The following is a 20,651-nucleotide window of genomic DNA, read 5'->3' as shown; positions in this document are numbered from 1 at the left end:
TTTACATTTCACTTAAGTTTTTGATACAAAATTTTGTTACTATTTACAGTTACTACTTTTATTGTTGAATAATTCAGGTATTGTATAGGTAAGCTCAAATTTATTAAGTTGTATTTGATGACTTATGGCAGTTATAATTTTTGTAAGATTATATCCTAAGGATGATTTTTTCATTAGATTAGATTATTTACAATAATTTTGCATATAAACTTTAGTTTAACCATGAACTTTTAAAGTTAAATTTTTTTTTAGATGGAAAATATAGCTAAAAGTTTAAACCACTTCAAGGGTTTTTTGTTGTTAATGTGTGCAATCTAAATTTTTTGACAGATTAATTCTTTTGTTTTAAAATTGTTGAACTTTCATATTAAAATAAAGTAAGGAATTTAGCCCTAGAGACATTACATTTTCGTAAACACTAATTTTCTGGAAATTTTCCAGTTACAATCATCTTTTAAATATATAAATATACAGTATGGTCAGAAGATTTATACAAGGACAATTTTTTTTAATGATACCAATCTAGTTTTTTGATGATAAAGTTGTCAATGCAAAAATTTTACAAGATCAGATTTGGAATTGATTATCTAAAAAAAATTTTAATACTTCATGAAAACTTTATATTATATAAAGATATAAATAAAAAGTATTATTTTTAGAAGAAAGAAAAATCGGATAAACTAAATAAATAAAAAATACTACAATTTGTTTAAACTTAATGGTAATTTACTCCCAGTAATAAATCGGTAATTAATTGATTAGTTATTAATAGAAAAGAGGGAAATATTGTGCATGCATAAAAAAAGTTTCAAATAAATAGAGGAACTCCTGAGAGCATTAAATGGCAAACTGTTGGTTTAAATGATCAAGAAAACTAATCTAATGTTCCTATAGAAAATTTAGTCAGTGTTTCAGAGGACTTCAAAGTCTAGTAGTAGGCCTTCAAAGTTAATTTTAAGAGACAAAAATGTCATTTTTTGCAGGGTTTAACCAAATCCTACATAAGCAATTGTAGTTTAACCAGAGAGTTCAATGTTTCTTTCAAGATTGTTGCAATTGGGAAAGAAACAGTGAGAAAGTTGTTACTCAATAAAGACTTAAGGTCATATGTCGCCATGAAGATGTTATTTTTAGTGATGAGGCAAATTTAGAGGTACTAAATTGCAAAGAAAAGGTGTATGTTAAAAGATACAAATAAGAGAAGTATTCATCTCTCTATGTTATACCCAGGTTACAAAGGAGGTGGAGGCTTGGCTGGAATATGGGGAGTATTTCTCACAAAGGTCCAGGTCTCAGCAATATATATATATATATATATATATATATATATATATATATATATATATATATATATATATATATATATATATATATATATACGGGAAGAATCAATCAATATAGCTAGAAAGATACTCTAGAAAAGTGTTTAAAACTACATTGTTTTATTGTATATTTCAGCAGGATGGCACCACACCTCATACTGCACATTCAATTCAAGACTGATTTAAAATCTTAAACAACAGTGATCAGAGATTTGGGCAGAATTATCAAACGACTATTGCATAAGATTGATAGAATTTATGCCTCGTTATTTCGAATTATGCATCAAAGCAAAACGAGACTACTTTAAATGTTAATCTATCAATTTTTTACAAAGTTTTTTTAATTAAGTTCAATTCGTTTAAATTTAATTGCCAGTTTTTATTTTATCTTGCTCTTGTATTATATATAATTTTATAAAATTCCATTGCAAAATTTTTTTTTGTTAATTAAAAATCACTAAAGGTTACTAAATTAAAAATTTTTTTGCTTTGACAATTTTATCATTAAAAAAAACTAGACCAAAATTATAAAAGATTTGCCCTCATATAAACTTTCTGGACACTGTGTGTGTATATGTAGTTTTTTGACTACTTATGTGGTGTACAAAATTTTTCAGAGAGATCCAGTGGTTCTTACGTCATCTTTTGGAAGTGTTTTCTATCACATCGCTATATATACAGGTCATCGATTTGGCTCAGGAACAACTGCCACACCATCACTAATAATTTCTGGGAGATTTGGTGATTCTCTTCCGTTAAAGCTAACAACTGATCAAAGAAAACTATTTGAACGGGGCAGTGTGGACACTTTTTTATATGCCACTGATTTAGTTAGTTTTTATTTTTTTTTTAGATTTTTTTTTTTTAGATTTTTTTTTTTACTTACTGTAGTTATTGTACCTTTGTAAATGATATATACTTGAAATATTATCCCTATTTTAGCATTCAATTGTTCATATTTATTCAGCCTTGTTTGTTGTATCTTTAGGATATTGGTGAAATAAATTATTGTACTGTTTGGCATGACGACTGTGGTAAAAAACCATCATGGTTTCTTAGTCGCATAGTTATCACTGTTCTTTCCGATCCTAAACAAAAGCAGTATATATTTTTTTGTAATAATTGGCTAACTCTAGATTTTGCAGATGGTTCCTTAATTCGAACTTTACCTGTTGCTTCTAATGAAGAAAAAAAGATGTTTGAAAATATCTTCTTGGCAAAAACTGCACGTGAACTTACTGATGGTCACATATGGTTTAGCATTTTTTATATGCCTCCTCGTAGTAATTTCTCTCGAATCCAACGTTTGTCATGCTGTTTATGCTTGTTGTTGACAACAATGTTGACCAACGCCATGTTTTACAACGTTGGTGATAAACTGGCTTCAGGTTCAAAAGCTCATTTTTGGAATTTTCTGTCGAAACTGTAAACCTGTTTCTTGATTTAAAAACAAAACAAAAGTTCCCCTAATTTTATTTCCAGTTTGTTCTCTTTGTACTTTTAATTTTATGCAAATCTTTATAATACAAAAAACATGTAACATCATTAATATCTTTTTAGGTAACGAAGTAAATGTTGGCAATTTCATGATAACTTGGAGCCAAATAATAGTAGGGTTTCAATCGAGTCTTATTGTATTGCCAATTAATTTGTTATTAGTGTTTTTATTCCGTTGCGGAAGACTCGATTCCCCAAACCAGTCAAAAACAAGAAACTGTTTAAAAAATAAAAAATCGCCGAAACAAGACAATTTTTTTGATAATACCGATTTGGCTGCAAAGTTTTCTGAACCTACGCCAACGTTCCCTTTGAATGTAAGCGGGAATGTGGAGGGTTTTGAAGCTGCTGTCGCGATGAGTTCCTCCTGCATAAAAAGACACAGCTGTTGTGAAATGCACCAAACGAATAGTTTGTTGATGAATGAATCTCCTACTGAAAATGTTGGTAATAATAAAACTATTTTAGGCTCGTTAAGTTCGATTGACTCTGCCAATGCTGAAAATGGCTCTGCTTTTACAAACAAGTTATTTTTTAATGAGGAAAACCCAGAAGACTTTAAATTTACAAATAAGAGTAATTTGTACAATAGTTCAACAACAATAAACTTGTACTTGGATAGGACAAGGAGCTCTAATGTAAAGATAGAAGAATACTTATCAGTTTTAGATGTTTCAACGCAGATCGACAATGATTTTTCAAATAAAGCTTTTCAACAATTAAACAAACCTGAAGTAAGCAGCGGATACATTATTGAAAAATCTGTCGTCGACAGTATGTGCGCTAACTTTCAGTCACCCGAAGGTTTAAGCATTGGTACAACGGAGCTGGATAATAACGTTATGAACATTGGTACAACGGAGCTGGATAATAACGTTATGAACATTGGTACAACGAAGCTGGATAATAACGTTATGAACATTGGTACAACGGAGCTGGATAATAACGTTATGAACATTGGTGTGGTGTTAAACTCTACTAATGAAACAAATTTTTTCAGCAAAACTGGAGACAAGCTGCCAAAGGGTCAGATGATTGTCAAGATTTTTTTAAATAAGTTGGCATTTTTATTTACACGCAATAACCACGGCCCAAGTTGGTTTATCTACGTAGCGTGGTTTCTGTGTGTTGCATCTTGTTTTACGTCAGCTTTCTTTACATTACTCTATGGTTTGAGCTTTGGTCGTATCGGACAAGAAAAATGGCTGCTTTCATTTTTCACTTCAGTGTTTTCTGACATCGTCATCAATCAACCTTTAAAAGTAAATACTTTTCTGCTTTGTTACACTGCATATGAAATGTAATATGCTATTTGCTAACACAAAAAAGTGTATTTTAATTAATTTCATTTAATTTTTATTTATCTAGTTGATTATTATTGCTGCGTTGGTTACATTTTTTGTCAAAGAATTTAAAGATGAATACATAATCTCAGAAATTGAAAACTTTAAAAAAAATGGTATTCTTCGCAAACTTGTTTTCTCGTTTACAATGGGTTCAATTTCTAAAGAAAATTTACCTGCACCCCCAACCGCTTCCTATATAGCACAAACTAGATTGAATCGTTTAAACGAATCTAAAATGGTGAAGGTTCTAATAGAAATAGTGACATTCTTAATTTATGTTGGGTTATGTCTGCTTATAGCGTATGGTCGACGTGATCCTCACGCTTACTTAATGACAAAAAGTATGAAAGATATTTTCGCTAAAAATAAGTTTGATCAGGTGAATTGGCATTTTTCATTTTGTGCTTTAAAGTTTGAAATACATATTTCATACAGTGAGCTACATATTCTATCGATGAGATTACCAAACTTGGTCACATGATCTTGTTATTAATTTTCTTGTCTATGTTTAGATCAACACAATACCGAAGTTCTGGACATGGGCTTATGAAGCACTTATTCCTGGTTTATTAGGCACAAACTGGAATAGTGCTGAAACCAAACACCAAGGTTTTCTTTCGGACCAGGTAACATGGTTAGTGGGCACTGGTCAGATTCGCCAGCTACGCACTAAAAGAGGTAGTGGAAGGAAGTAAGTTCGTTGTAGTTTTTTTTTGCTGAAATGTTTTATAGTGACAAGAAAATACTTTATTATTTAGGTTTATGCTTGGCAGATAGTTATTATAATTTTAAAGATATGAACTGTAGTTATCCTTATATTCCTGAACACGAGGATACTACACTACAATATTGTGACGGTTGGAAGCAATGCGACCAAAATAAATCAGTCCTCTATCCAAGATATTGGCAATATCGTACTTATGAGCCGTTTGGGGGTTATAAAACATCTGGTCTGTTTGCTACTTATTCTAACGGAGGATACGTTGTAGAAATTCAAAATAGCAAGCATGAATTTGCTTCCATTCTTGAGTACCTTTATAATAACACCTGGATCGATGGTTTAAGTCGTGCTATCATTGTTCAGTTCACGGTATACAATACTCAAGCGAATTTTTACGTAGTAGTTGAGTTGCTTCTTGAGTTGCCTGAAACTGGTGCAGTTTTCACATCATCACAATTTCGAACGACTCGGTTGGACAATTACTCGTCTGGATTCTCTATTTTTCTTGGAACTTGTGAGATTTTGTTTCTTGCTTTTACGATCGGATATATTTGCATTGAACTAAAGAAGGGAGTTTCTTTAAAATGGGTTTATTTTAAAGACTGGAGAAATTGGCTTGAGCTAATAAGCTTTAGTTTGATATGCGCAGCAGTGGGTCTTATTCTAGTAAGATTTGTTGTAGTAAACAAGGCCAAAATGCAATACTTTGATTGTAAAGAAGTTTATGTCAATTTTAATAACGCTGCTTTATATGATCAAATTTATGGAAACGTGGTGGCGATTATAGCAGGTGTCACTTTACTAAAATTTCTAAAATTGCTACGATTTAACAAAAAAATGTCAATAATGATTCAAACTTTAGCCCACGCTAGTAGAGGTCTTATGTATTTTGCTGTTCCTTTCTCCGTGTTGTTTCTGGCTTACGGACAACTCTCATTCTTGCTTTTTAAAAACAATTTGGAGAATTTCTCAACTTTGTTAGCTACTTTTTTCTCGTTGTTTAATATCATCCTGGGAAGTTATGACGCTCGTTCAGTTATCGATGCTAACTATATTCTTGGCCCGATATTCTTTTTATCCTATGCGTTCCTTATGTTGTTCATATTAAGGAACATGTTTATTTCAATTATTATTGATGCTTTCTCGACAGTTCGGCAAGAATTACTTGACAAAAAAAACAAGTACGATTTATTGGATTTCGTTTCTCGCCGTCTTCGTATTCTTGTACCATTTGGATGCATTCTAGACAACAAAGGTTATAAAAGCATTAAAAAATTTGTGAGTGTTGGTCCTGATAATAAACAAAAGCGTATCTTCAAAAGAAGCAACAGCTTAAGTTCAACCGTGAATCAAGCTATACCAATTAACTTTTCCGGCTGTTCAAACTCTGAAATCCTTAAATCTCGAAACAAATCTTTAAAATTTGCTTTAATGTTTCCTGAGACAGCAAAACTAAAAGACAAGGAAAACGATAGTCTAACACCTGCTTTTGAAAAACTCTTAGACTATATCGAGAACATGCTTTGCGAAGAAGAACTGGAGACTCAGTTATATGATAAGTTAATAAAAATTTATAAAAAAGACAATATGGCGGTGCGTATCTGAGGCAATTTTACTTTATTCCTTATCAATTTATCAAAAATGTGGAATATCCGTTGTGATCTTTCAGCAGCCAAATGTCACGGATATTCAATAATCGTTAGGATTGACCTTTTAACTTAGAGAATTGTTTTGACTTGTTTATTATCTTGATTTGACTTGAATTATTTTTAAGACTGCTTTTATTTGGTTCATTATTAAAGAAAAAATGGGTTAACCCCAAAGGCGGATTTAGGATGCAACATCAGATGTATTTAGGACATAAGTTAAAAACGTCTACATACACTGTTTGTATGATTGTCAATCATTAACTCTTATTGGCAATTTTTCTAAGCATGTGTGAGTTTGATTATGTGATCATCTGTCATAACATGTTTTATAACACTTGTCATAATAGTTTTTTCGTGTAGATATTTACAAAACCTACCCTCCAATTTTCGTTTGGCTTTTGCACATTTTTTTCGTTTTAGTAAACAAAAACGAGAAAATGGTATTTTTTTTGCGAACAAAGTTTTTAGATTTTCTTGTTTTGTTTTGTTTTGCAACAAAATTACGAGTAACAAATATCATTTATAAATAAAAAAAAAAAAAAAAAAAACCCATATTCGTTTTCAATTTTAATCTGTGGTTTATAAACCAAGGTTAAAGCCAAATGCATACTCTTCATACATTTGACTTTACTTGGCTACAGTCTACAATTTATATTTTATTTCGCATGCTGAAAGTTTTAAGCAGCATCTCCGAAGTCTAACCAACATAACTCTTATTTTTGGCTAACGAAAAATTAATAAAATAAAACTTACCTAGTTATAAAATGGGAAATCGACCAGATAGAAAATATTTTGAAAGAATATCAGCTAAAAAAACATATATATAAAAAAAAAAGGTAATCAGTAAGAGCAAACAGTTTAAAGACCACTTAACAATCAAGATATAACACATTTGTTCTACGAAGCCATCTGAGTTCATTTCATTTAGAAAAGCATACAAAATTTCTACAGGACGCTTATGCTAAAAAGAGGAGAAATCAATTTGAACCAAAAGCTAGTTAAAAAGTAATCGAGAAATTTCAAGAGCAAGTTTATCATTACCTTAAATTAAAAAAATTACTTCGAAAATAATAAAAGTGTGTAATTTCAGTTTCCCAAATCAGGATAACAAGTACTGGGATTTCGGCTAGATGCTTCATCCCCACCACAGAGGAAGTGTCCTTAAAGTGTATTGTCAATTTGATGCCATTTGTGAAGTTATCGTTAAAAATAATTGCACTTATGTAAAACCCGATAGTACCTTGTCTGGAGTCTTTCGAGGCAGAGCATAATCCATAGACAACATTTGCAATCTCAGTGAGCCCAGAATTTCGTCAAAAAACAAAAAGAGTTACCACCAATAGAAAAATACATTGACTTCTTCGTGGACCTTCTCTTACCATCAAGTAATGTCAATATTTTTGAATGGTGGAGAGAAAACAATGGTGTAATCCTCAACCTGGCTGATGAAGCAAGAAAGTTTCTTTGCATTCCCGCACCTTCTTATTTCTGTGAGAGACTGTCGTGAATAACATCTTCCAATATGCAATTAACGTGTTATGGGAATTGTAATTACAAAATATTTTGATGCTGATTTGTAATTACAAAAAATAATGAATAGTTTTTTAAGGTGTTAATAAATGACGTTGATAAAATAGTATTAAAATTATAAAAACAGTGACTCATTAGTGTCTCAGGGAAAGTTATAATAATTCCCCACAAGACTTTTTAGCTCTAATGAAAATAACATTGTATGCAAACCAAAATTCAACCAGATCAAGTTGACTAACTACTACATATTGAGAAGAATTATGACATATTCAAGATAAAGAAGTGGGCTTTGGAAAAAGAAAGCATCAAGTTGGGGACTTAGACAAAACTATTAGCTAAACTACCTTTTTACTTTATTTTTCATAGATTTTTACCAGATATTAATTTGTATTCAATAATTTAAATTATTCAAATACAATAAAAAGACTCTTGTGACGTCATTTGAAACCCACATAAAGTATTGATGAACTCCATTGAATAATGTTTTTCTTGATGTGAAGTTTTTTGTTGAAACGATAAAAAGTGGTTAAAAAAAAAAAAAAATTCTGTAAAAAAAATTTAGGTTTTAGATTTTTGATAAATTAATTTACTTCAGACACATTAATATCATAAAAATCATGGAAAAATAACACAAATGCTCAAAAAAAGCAAGAGATGGAAGTTTTAATGAGATGGGAAAGTAAACGAAAAAATGAATTACAGACTTGTCAGGTACTTATTTCAAAAGCAAGCTCAATTCATAAAGATCCATTTACAAACATCGAGGGAACATCAAACGGAGTACTAGATAGATTTGATTTAGTAAAAAGATCAGACACGCTGTACACGCGGAGTTTATGTTTGCCATTGGGTTTATATCACTTCTTGTTTTACATAGTATCCTCCGACGGAGTTCGAACAGAAGTGAGTTACTATCACAATATTACAGTGCTTGGCTCAGGCAGGTCGGTTAATTACATTGAAGTGGGAGCTGCATCCCCTCTGTCAAACACCGGCTCTTTTTCTGATTGTAAGTAAATTCGTATGTTGTCTTCTCTAAACTCAGTTAATTTATTTTTTAGATAAAGAAGTTATTGTTTTCGAAAAATTGGTATGGAGGAATAACAAATGATATCATTCTTGCAATTAAAATTTTCATGAAGAATAAATTCAAATTTGTTGTTTAAACCTTGAATATTTTGTTTAGGTTTTAGAAATTAAAGTTCTTTGTTCCTTTTTCTGCATCACTTTAGCAAATGTTTTGATTGGGTTTACTTTTTCCGAATCGTATTAAATAATTGTTTCCCCAATATGCTTCTTTTTTTTTTTCCCTAGTTTTTCTTCGAGGTTTTCTTAATTTTAGGTATACTGGCAAAAGAAACAAATTCAGATGAAAACACACCTTTAATGCAGCACGAAGTTGCTGTTTTATCCCAAAACAACAGAACTCTGTGCTGCTTTTGTTGCTGTAGGAATAAAAAAACGTAGCTTAGAATGTGCATATGGATTTTGTCAAATAGTTTTTTACAGGTTTTTTTTATCAGAAATGTTTTTTTTATCTTGCAGTTTTATCAAGTAACTTTTGCGTTTTTTAATCCCACAAGCACCACTCCTTAGCTTCAGTGTTTTAATAATTAAAAAAAAAGTATTTTTTTTAATACAAACTTGCGTTTTGCGAAACAAACTTGCGTTTAGCGAATTATCTTTTTTGATATTTGTGTATAATCTTAGTGGGTATATATTTATTCGTGGTCATATTGGCTCAATTAGCGGTTTAATAGGAGTTTAAAAAAGCGTAATGCTAAAGTGAAAGATCGGTTAGAGATAGCAACTAGGAGAGGGAAAGAGCGGGTTCTGAAAATCCTAAACCCATCCCGTGAATGTATCCTAAAATTTCGAACCAGCCAATCATTAGGTTTGCATTTTTTTCTGAATCTCATTCACTTTATTGTGATAACAAATTTCAATATTTTGTAGCAGAAAAACGATATATCAATCCATCCCAGAATACTGTTCAAGTTTCTAAGTCTTATATGAAATAACGGGTAAAAGTTAAACATCGGAATTAAGTTTTTCAAGTTTCAACAAATAATAATCAACTTCTATATCAGACTTTTAAGATAAATCAAATTTTCTTAAGTTTATTAAAATAGAACTTTTTATGCTTTTAAAACTGCAAAGTTTTTGGTGTGACAAATTCATATTTATCATAAATTTGTTATTTAAATTTTATTAAAAAGATAAGAAAGTCTAAAGAAAACCTCGCAAGCTGTTTGATTAAAAAATTCTTTTAGTGTCATAATCGAAGCAATAACATCTGACATGCTTCAGGTTTTCTGAGATTTATGGTTAAAATTTTAAATGGTTCTAAATATAAAAACTTTTTTTTGATAAGTCTGATTGGAATGAATTTTATACCGATTGGTTGATACCGATTGGTAGATACCAATTGGGTGGCATGATTAGCTGTTTAAATTGCCAAAGGAACTCTTTGTTCCCTTTAACTCATATCATAAAAGCTATTCTATCTTACAGCAGCATCTTGCTTTAACAAATAACTATCAGTTAAAAGTCTTGAATTGCTTCTTGTTTTACAAGTTCTTGAACTGTTTCTTTCTTTACTGCTGCCGTTAACAGTGAAAATATGTTCTACTATAAACTAAAATATCTGTCAGGCTCATGAAGGCAGCATTTGAACCATTTGTTGTCCAAATGCCATTTTTATAACTGATGCTAGATATTACTCTTAACAAAATTAAATTGTTTATCTTATTTTTTGGAACAGTACTTTCTCCAAAATTAACTCCTAATGAGGTATTTGATGATTAGAAAATTGATACAGTGCTTTTCTAAACATGCACTAAATAAATTTATCAATATCATAAAACTTTGTTATGTAATCTTATTATATCTTAAACCTTATATATTTATGGCGGCTAACTAATAAATTTATTGCTAAATCATCTAAAAAAGGAAGAAAACTCTTTTAGACATTTTTACTCTTTTAGACTACAAAAAACCATCCTGTAATAAGTTTGTCTTTAAAAATAAATTTGGAAATTGCAATGAAGTTCGTCAACAACGTTCCAATAAAAACTACTTTATTTGGACTCTGATAAAATTCTCTTCCTTTGGAAAATACCCTCAAAACATTTTAACATTTAAGTTTTTTATGGAAATTGCTTTTACCATGTGTAAGCTAAATGTAAAAAAAAAAATGTAAAATGCAATTCTTCAAAATTTAGTATTTGTGATTTAAACAGAAAAAAAAAAATGGCGATCTTTAATTTATATCTTCTTCATATTGCTTTTGTTCATATAGAGTTTGTTATTATGTTTGTTATTTTTAATTTTTTAATTTTCTTTTTTTATAGCTACTCAATATAGTTAAGGCCTTTTAAAGAATTTAATAATAAACAGAAAATGAATTGAACGGCTGTCTATTTGGAGACGAAAAACAGCCGTTCTATGAATTTTTTTAATCTGGTGTAAAAATTATTTAATTTGGTTACTTTCGCGGAAAACATCCGCCGTCTGAGTTAACCAATTACATCTATTAGTTATACTAGTAGAATTCCGAGTAAACTTACACGAGCAAGCTTTAAAAAAAATACCGGCAGCCGGTGGAAAAATATAAAAAAACAAATTTAAATCTCTTTCACAACTCAAAATCGCCCTTCCTCTCATATAACGAGGTATACAACAATGCATTGCGATTTTTGTTGAAACTATAGTTTTAAGAGTAAAAAAAAAAGGAGATTAACAATTAAAGAGATACATAAGTTTTGGCTTGACATTGTTTCTCTGGTTTAGCTACACCATAGCTAGATCCGCTCAATGCCGCTGTAGTTTGAGATTTTTACTCTCACATTTTTTTTTCACTCCAAAGTAAAAATCTCATTCTAAAATTTTTATTGTCATTTTGAGATTTTTATTCCATAATATTAACAAAATTAATCGAACTAAATAACAAGCAAAAATCACAACATCAAAGTGAACTCCACTTGAGTTGTCCAGTAATCTAAAATATTCATTTAGCTTATTAAGCCTTTAACTTTCATAATTACTGCAAACTTTGATATCTGCCTCAATAAATAAAGCTCATTCAATTAACTTCAGTTGCCCATGTCGCATCTTCAAACACGTTTGTTTGACAAAGATGCATTATGTCATATTTAAGTAGCCAGTAATTCCTTTGTGTATTTTGTCTGAAATTAAATTGTTTTTATCTTTATTGCCAGTTATGTTAAAACAAACTGCCCTAAAAAAGTAGTTTCTATCTCCTTTCTTTCGAAGGCTTCGCCGCGAATTAAGATTTAGTGATGCGTCCTAATAAGACATTTCCTATCACTTTTAAACACTTTGGCAATTGATTTTCTTACATCAAAAGATGCACCTTAGGCAATTCTTTCATTTGAAGCATCTACACTGTTTCCATGGAAATTGGAATTGATATGCTTTATAATAATGGCTTAAATTGAAGTTCTTTATTTTTTGAAAGTTATTACTTTTTAAAACACAAATTGTCCTTTATCATTCCATATCAAAAAAATCTATTTTGAATATGTTCTGTTGTTAAATTAATGCCTGATAAAATGCATTCGCCTCATAGGAAATATCATTCTCATCATGCATAGGCTTATGTACTGACATGCATGAATTATTTGGTAGTGTTCTAAATTACATCAAATAAACTTTCTCTGAAAAAAAACAAAAACATAATCATTTAAATTTTAGAATTTTTCAAGTTAAAAACTGCACCACAAAAAAAAGTACAGGCCAAATTAAACTAGTATTACACAATTAGACACATAACATAACTAGAACAAGCATAAATAGCAGTAAAAATAAATAAACTTTTTACTGTATCGCCAGATTTACCCAGGTTGATAAATTCTATTTATCACCTATACTAATAGCTATCTTTGAATATATTTTGCCTTTCAAAAAATATAAACGTCGGCAAATTCAGTATGCATTGTTTAATTTTTAATATTACATATGGCACAACATTACTACATTACAAAAATTTAAAAAGTGTTTACATTAAATGAAATGCCGCAAAAATGCGGGAAAAAAGTCTTGTAATAACAGTAAAAATTTAATATGAGATTTTCACTACGGAGTATAAAAGATAAAAACCTGTTATTCATTTTTGATAATTTTTAAAACTGTTTTAAAAGCAAATATTTCTCCCCCTCAAATACTAAAACGGTAGTTTTAAAAAAGTTGATTGTAAACAAAGAAAATGTCTCTGCATAGAAATGAGAAAATTTATTTCGGACGAGTGACTTAAAAATTGTAATGTTCCAATTGATTTGCTAAAAATTGTAATGTTCCAATTGATTCGCTAGAAAAAAAGTAAAACATTTCAAAAAGAAAACATGTATGTATCATCAAATCGTGGAGTGAAGATCGCGGATTGAAGTCTAGAAACCGAGAAAGAGATTCGTCAATTGTAAAACTTGATCGAAAAGTGATCCGAGGGATCGATGCAAATCCAGAATACACCATTTCGGATATCGAAAAAAAAAAGCAAAAAAAACCTGGTGTTCCCAATTTGACAATCCAAGAAGTCAAAAAGAGACATGGCTACAAAAGATACCGGAATCAGAAATTCCCTGGAAGATCCTAACAGCAATTCAGCGAAGGCCATAAACGTACACACACTCTATTTTTAAAGATGTCTAATGATTACAAAATTAAGCGTCATGCCAAGTTTAATTGCAAATATTAAAAGCTAAAGATAAAAGTACATTATATTATCAGTGCTCTCCTTGTAACTGTTGATTTATTTATTAGATGGTTTTCTTTAAACCTGTTTACTTGTACCTGTTTACCTGTTTGCTAATAGATTAAAAGACTCGATGGATAATTTTAATAAACCTATACGCGTTGCAATTTTATCGATTCTGTCGAAAGATAATCAATTTGAATTTGATCCTCTACTACAATCGGCGATGCAAGAGCTTTTGGTATGAATTGGAAAACTAACTCTCAGTCTATCTTTGCAAGACGAGCTTAAAAATATCAGTAAAAAATTTTTATGTTAAATTGATTGAGTTGTTTTATCTGCGTACGCGGGCAGTGATGGACTGTCTTGACGAAGCTTCAAAGGTTTGGATATGTATAGTTTTTGTGATTGTCTCTGCGAGACGGGGCTCAGAACTAGCATTGGTGATGGGTTGTATTGACTCTTCCCCACTTGCTTCAGCGGGTCCCGTTCTTGTGCAGTCAAAATCGATGATGTATTTAGCATTTATGTCAGCAATTCTTCATTTGCCTTTGTGGGTGCCGCAAGTACGGTTGTGGCTTCTTGCAGCTGCACTTTTTTTCCCATTTACAGGCATCTTAGCTAGTTCATAACTTTTGCACCGTTCGCTTGTGGCTTTGTTTGAACAGAAACCGCTCATGGATGATGTGCCATTTTTACAGCCCGTTTTATCATGATGTAAGCAACTTTCTCTTTCGATGTATGTGGAAACGGCCACCTAAACATCTTTTTCCGTATGGATACTTAAATAACCAACAATCATTGAAAGTATATTGAACTTTGTATTCAGACATCTTTTTATAATAGCAACGTAACTTTTTTCTAATATAAAATTATCTTTTTATATTTAATGATAAAATAATGATTATACACTAAGCATTACTTTATAAGCATTTCTACAACACAGCATAGACTTTGTATAGTTTATAATAATTTTTTAATTTAGGTATGTATAAAAAATGCATCAATATAACGAGTATTACTAAATACAACACGAACAGTTAATTTTTTAACTTAAAAAGAAAAAATACATTAGTATACCAAGCATTCCTATATTAGTATAATATAAATAAACAATGGATCCGATAACAGTTCAAGCGTTGCCTGATTTCCAAAAGTCACTTCAAGAAGGAGTGATCGCCCTTGGCATTTGGAATAAGGAGGTTATCTTGTTGAGAACAGCACCACCGCCTTCGAAACCACTAGAGAAGCAATCTAATCCAAACCCCAAACCTTTAACAGATCCACAGGAACCTACTGATACTGATTAAATAGTATTATTCAATAAATTTTAATATAATGGATACATAAAAAAACTCGATTTCTTTGTCTTGGCAAAAACACACTAGATACAGTAAAAGCTCTGATCTCTTATCATCGATAGCTATAATAGCGACACAATTCCAGATGTTCTTATAGATGAAATGGTTGTGTTAAAATCTCGTATCTTGTTATTGTTCATAGATCCAACTACTATAAACGAGCCTATAGAATTTGTAATAATAAATAAAACTGGCATTGCAAAAGATTCTAGTACAATTGTTCCCTTAAATCATAAGCTCGAAAAAGACCCACGCATGTTTATAACTGCAATAATTCTAAAAGCTGTCGATTTGATCTACTCATTGATGCATAATGATAAGGATGGAAAAAACTTTGTAAGTTAAGCTCAAAAAGAACTCAAAATGGATATAATTAGAATGGCTCGCATTTATGTCAAATTATCTTTCTGAGGACAAAAAACAATGGATGTATTAACATTGCAAACTCAAAGTGAGATAGAAGATATGTTGCTTGATATAATACAACATACGTTAAGTTTTTTAGATGATTTTGTATATCAGTCGGGCTTAAATCTTAATCGATATATATATCTCTTGATCTCTCAACCGGAAAATATCAACCCTTCCGAGGAAGCTCATATATAAATACACCAACTTACATCCCAAAACGAGCAGGTGTAAATAATAAAAATTAGGAAAAACGCTATTTCGAGTGGGCAATACTCTCTTCGTTATACCCAGTAGAACATGGGAAAAATCCAGGCAGCCCATCAACTTATCGGGAACGTTCTCGTAACAAAAGGTTTGATAAATTTGAATGCCACCAAACGAGGGAAAAAGTTTATTAATCATCACAAGCAGATGTGCTTTCCCTCGTCTATGCTGACTTTAGGTATTAACTCAACCAGTTAACAAAACTTTAAGCAGGTTCCATATAGTTATAGCTGTATAGTAATCAGCAGTAATGGAGAAGTTAATGCACAGTATTGTACCGTGACTGTGGAGTGTTTCTTGACAGCCATGAGAATTAAATTGGAAGAGATCTCTGAATTCTTACACAATCAAGCAGATCATGATCATGACTGATGATGATTGAGAAGCGTTTGATAATGCAATGTACTGTCAGATTAGTAATTAGAGGCTTGGCAGGCTGGGTTAGAAGTCATGGATAAAGTCCGAGACTTCTGTCACATTTCTAGAAAATAGCGAGTTGACGCTCACAAAAGTGGATTCTTAAGTTGCGTATCTTTATAAAACTAAAGCACCAGTAGTCTTCCAAAGACTTCGAGATTATGATGATCACCCAACTATGTCTGCGCTGGGAAAATTAAGACAGACGAGTGAAAAATAGCTGCATAACGAGTAACATGCAAAAATAGATGACTTTTAGTGCTGAAAAGACTTAAGTTGAGCTCAAGCTAATGACGGACATTGACATACACCTGTTCATGGAATAATAACTAAAACCTCAAGCTTTATTGAACGCTGGGTATGCGAGCCAAAAAAAACTATCAAGCACTCAAGTTCAGTCAGGCAATCTAAATGGTACCATAAATTAAGCTTTGTACTAATCTACTGGCGAGGGCTACTGCTAAGTTTGAAGAGAAATTATTCATGAAGAGCGCATTCTTTGAGAAAACGATAAAAATCTCTGTAAGCGCATTAAGGTTTACCTAGCCCGCGGGTGTGAAGCAGATGGAATGTGAGTACACTCGGACAAATATGATTTCGGCAAGTACCATAAAGATAATTCTATTTCAATATAGAAAATGGTTGCGGGTAAATTAAATAATGATTGTAAGGACGCATCGTTGCTAAGTTTGTTAGGGTGTTCAAGGAGCAGTGGTCGAAAATGAACTGCGTTATTAATTATAGAAGCAGAGCCTTAACACGCCCTTTCATTACTTGTTGCGTATCCCCATCTTAGTTTGCGCGATTTGTTTGATTATAGGAATAGGTAGAAAACTAAAAATATCTGAATAACTTTTGAAAGTGAGAAGTCTTAAAAATTTGAAAACTTGAAAATTGAAAAGGTTTGATATCGAAGCCAATTGAATTTTATCCCACTAGAATCTATTTTACGTCCGTCGTTCGTCAAAGTTTTCTATTATATATTGTTCGTGCGTCAAAGTCTTTAATTATACGTTATTCGTATGTCAAAGTCTACCATTACGTAGTTCGAACGTCATAGTTTATGAGAATTAAATAAACTATTCTTTTAAATTGAAACAAGCAGTTTAGTTCTAAATAGAATTGATCTTTAGTTAATTATAAAATAAGTTATGTTTAAGATAATATAAACTATATTTTTTAACTCAAACACATTCTGTGCATCACTCCTTTTTCAACAAAAGTTAGAAAGAACAACCAATCAAAATTTTAGCTTAAAAGATCTTTATCCCTCCCATTTCAGCAAATGGAAGGTTTTTTAACCTCTGTTTTAGAAGACATAACAGTTTAAAATTGGTCAGGTGTATCTCTGCTGATTTTTCTACAAATTTCGATCCAAATTAATAAATAAGAAATTTTCCTTCCAAAAGTTTAAACTTAAGACTTTGAGCTTTTCTTTAAAAATTTTTTTTTAACGCTTCAATTCTTTTTTTGTAAAAGTACTTTTGTTCGGATTTTACTTCAGTATTTGAAATACTATAAGCATTAAATTATAATTAAATACTTTAATTATAATGCAATACTTTTTACCATTTCAAATATTTTTAACAAATATTAGAATATCAAAAAAAAGCCGACCATCATAAAACTGCAGCCCTTCACAAAAACGCAAACCGATGGTTTGGTAGCACAGATTTAGGAGCGTCAAGGAAAGGATTTTACTAAATTCTAGCCAATTTAACTAAAATGTTCTTCGAGCTGCCGTATATCTAATTTTTTTTGTGTGTGTGCCAAAACGAGATAATAAACTTGATAGAAATACTAACTTAGCTAGATGCTGAAACCTTCTTCATTCTGAAAAGTTAATCATTTTTAAAATGTATTATAATTCAGTTGAATATGTGAAATTAAGCACCAGTAACACATATTTCACTAAATTAATTACTAAAGAAGAGAAAAAGAAAAAAAAAAAAACCACCTAATTAGGTTTATTTGATCGAACAGCCTCTACATATTTAGCCGAGTACGACTTTTTGTTTCCCCATACATTTTTTATTGTTATTTGAGTAAATTTTTCTTTATTTCATAAAAAAAATATCACGACTAAATCTGCTGAATGTGGGAAACAATTGTTTTGGGTGTTGGAAGAAATTAATTTTATTTTCATCTCATTTAAAGAGGAAATCAATTACAATACTGACATTTCTTTTTTTTTTTTACTCAATATTTAGTCGCTTACAGAATTTTATTTCGAGAAAATCTAATTCGGCAGAGCACGGTGTTTTAAACGATGAACACCCTCAGAGTTTATTCACTTTCGAGAGTGGTTCCTTTTAAACATGTCGTTTGAAAAAGAGATTTAATAATCATTTTTAAGTTTATTTCTGAGAGCGAAAGGGCTCACGAAAACAAATTTAGATCTCCAATCTGATTGTATATGAACGCATGATTTTCAAGACTGATTTCTTATAAAACTAATAGTAAAATCTAAAGAGTTCATAATCTAAAGAGTTCATAGTGAGGTGCATCTGTGAATAATCCCAAGCACCTGCGTGCGATACTTCGTTTAAATTCGGTACTTATAAAATTATAATTTAAATTTTTTAAATCAAACTCCGAAAAATGTGTTTTGTAAAATATTCTGTAAACGTGCCGTTTTAGATAATTTGAATATATTTCAAATAAATAAAAAATAAATTTCAGAATTGAAATTAATATTTATCAAAATTTAATCAAAAGTTATAGGAATTTACACAAAAAATTTAAAATGGAATCAATTTTGGATAAGGTTTTATTACATAATGCTTAGAAGGTGTAGAGATTTAGTGACAGTTTTACAATAAAAGTATAATGAAGCCCATATCTTGGATCCCGTTTGTTAGTAAGATTTTAAATTTCTTCTTAGGTGCAAAAGCATAAATAGCAACTCAGATGATTTCATACTCTTTAAAATATAAAGTTATAAGGAATTTTTTTTCTGAATACAAACCTTGTACGAAAAAGTTAAAGAAAGTCTAAACCGGGTTTATATAATTTTTTTGGATGATTTGCATCATACAAATGCAAAGTCTGTAGCAAAAGTATTTTATATAGAAAAAGGAAGACAGTTTATTAGGATAAATGCTAGGGAGAAAAAAAAAATGTAACGCAGCTGATTTAAATTTCCAAAATTGTATTATATAAGTTTTTTAATCAATATTTGATAAAATTATAACATTAACACAATACAAATATAATTTAAAAAACAACAATATAAATATAATATGAGAGAAATGTAAATATAAGAGTAACATTACTTTAAATAATTATTTAAAATATAGAAAATATTAAAACTGCCGAAAGAGTAAATTGCTTAAAGAGCTTTAATTTATTGCTTTTCCAATTTTGATTAAAACAACAACACAGGGATTCAGTTCGAAGATATACGTATACAATTTTCTTTATCCCGTAAACGGTTATTTTGAAGAATTTCACGGAGAAGGGAAATTATTTTCAATTAACACAAATATTTGTGGATATTTTTAATGAGTTGTCAAAAACGGTGAATATACTAAATAAAATATTAAAAGTATCGCAAATGTATTTTATATATCTTTATTTAAATATGATTTTGCTGCTATGAGCAAACTAGCTTTGTAGACTTTACAGCTTTTTTAATGAGCTTTTAAAATGGATGGTAAGTACACCACCCATTTTAAAAGCTCAGCGAAGAAGCGACAAAGTCTGCATAGATGAAAATAGATAAATCTTAAAAAGATACTTTTTAAAAATCTTTTTAATACTATTTTACCTATTTTTAACTAAACTAAAAAGCATGTGCAAAGATTGTGCATAAGTTCTTCACAGAACTTTTTAAATAACTGATGATAAACAGAACCAAATTTACTTAAAGGAAGAAACATTAATGTTAAAGAACAATAAATGTTGAAAATAAACCTTGCTATTTTATGCATTTATTTAGTTAAAAAGTTTCATATCCAACTGAAAAGAGCTTTTCGGAAATATGGTGCAAAGACTTTTTCCCTCCTCATTTTTAAAGACAGTTCTCTACCACATGATAATGTGCACGTGTTTAAAGCACATGTTTAAATACGTCTTTTTTTTCCCGGTCCTTTGTTTGGGAAATCGCATATTTTCTGTCACTGAATTGCTCGTCAGATAACAAGTGATTTTATTTTTTATTAAGGCAAGAATTAGTGTGTATAGCACAAGAAAGTATTTTTTTATTTTTTATTAAATAAAATTGATTATCTCTGAAATAAATAATTAACGACATTATCTTAACTCATAACAAATAACGTTTTTTCTATAGTTCTGTTATTATAGTGTTTACTTTCAGCCAAAAAGATGTTTTCATCAGTATATATGGCTATAATCACATTATAATAAAGCTCATGAAAAATAAATTTTAAACGCTCTTTTTAAATATTTTTCACTATTT

At 30.3% G+C, this 20,651-nt stretch overlaps 3 protein-coding genes across 6 annotated transcripts in view; 2 read left to right on the top strand and 1 right to left on the bottom strand.

The window, feature by feature from the left end:
* The window catches only part of LOC145190472 (uncharacterized), a 29,584-nt gene extending 22,708 nt beyond the window's left edge, over positions 1 to 6,876 (top strand). For 3 of the 4 annotated variants that reach the window (XM_090090369.1, XM_090090370.1, XM_090090371.1), the window contains exons 15-20: positions 1,940 to 2,152; positions 2,311 to 2,710; positions 2,883 to 4,081; positions 4,188 to 4,544; positions 4,678 to 4,843; positions 4,924 to 6,876. In XM_090090369.1, coding sequence (XP_089946495.1) covers positions 1,940 to 2,152; positions 2,311 to 2,710; positions 2,883 to 4,081; positions 4,188 to 4,544; positions 4,678 to 4,843; positions 4,924 to 6,491 — 3,903 coding nt within the window. In that variant the 3' untranslated portion in view covers positions 6,492 to 6,876. Of the gene's footprint in view, positions 1 to 1,939; positions 2,153 to 2,310; positions 2,711 to 2,882; positions 4,082 to 4,187; positions 4,545 to 4,677; positions 4,857 to 4,923 lie in introns of all 4 variants that reach the window. The other variant, XM_090090372.1, reaches the window with a different exon arrangement.
* LOC149886733 (intraflagellar transport protein 54-like) overlaps positions 1 to 20,651 on the bottom strand; it is a 280,492-nt gene that overhangs the window by 60,477 nt on the left and 199,364 nt on the right. The gene's annotated exons all lie outside the window — the stretch shown is intronic.
* LOC145190473 (uncharacterized) lies at positions 8,596 to 11,318 on the top strand. Its single transcript, XM_080067352.2, has 2 exons — positions 8,596 to 9,074; positions 9,408 to 11,318. Exons 1-2 carry the CDS (start codon positions 8,720 to 8,722, stop codon positions 9,530 to 9,532), a joined length of 480 nt encoding a protein of 159 aa, XP_079923478.2. The 5' UTR covers positions 8,596 to 8,719; the 3' UTR covers positions 9,533 to 11,318.

The sequence above is a fragment of the Hydra viridissima genome, unplaced genomic scaffold (genome assembly GCF_058129835.1).
Source record: "Hydra viridissima isolate aposymbiotic clone 2 unplaced genomic scaffold, HvirCarnegie_v1 scaffold_6, whole genome shotgun sequence".
Classification (NCBI taxonomy): Eukaryota; Metazoa; Cnidaria; class Hydrozoa; order Anthoathecata; family Hydridae; genus Hydra; species Hydra viridissima.
Note: the sequence above shows the minus strand (reverse complement) of the source record. Positions and strands in the feature narration are given on the sequence as shown.

Bases quoted from the DNA above. Each gene is read 5' to 3' on its own strand.
- LOC145190473 (XM_080067352.2), top strand. From the start codon at position 8,720: ATGGAAGTTTTAATGAGATGGGAAAGTAAACGAAAAAATGAATTACAG. The intron at 9,075-9,407 runs GTAAGTAAATTC...TCTTAATTTTAG, and splicing joins CACCGGCTCTTTTTCTGATT to GTATACTGGCAAAAGAAACA.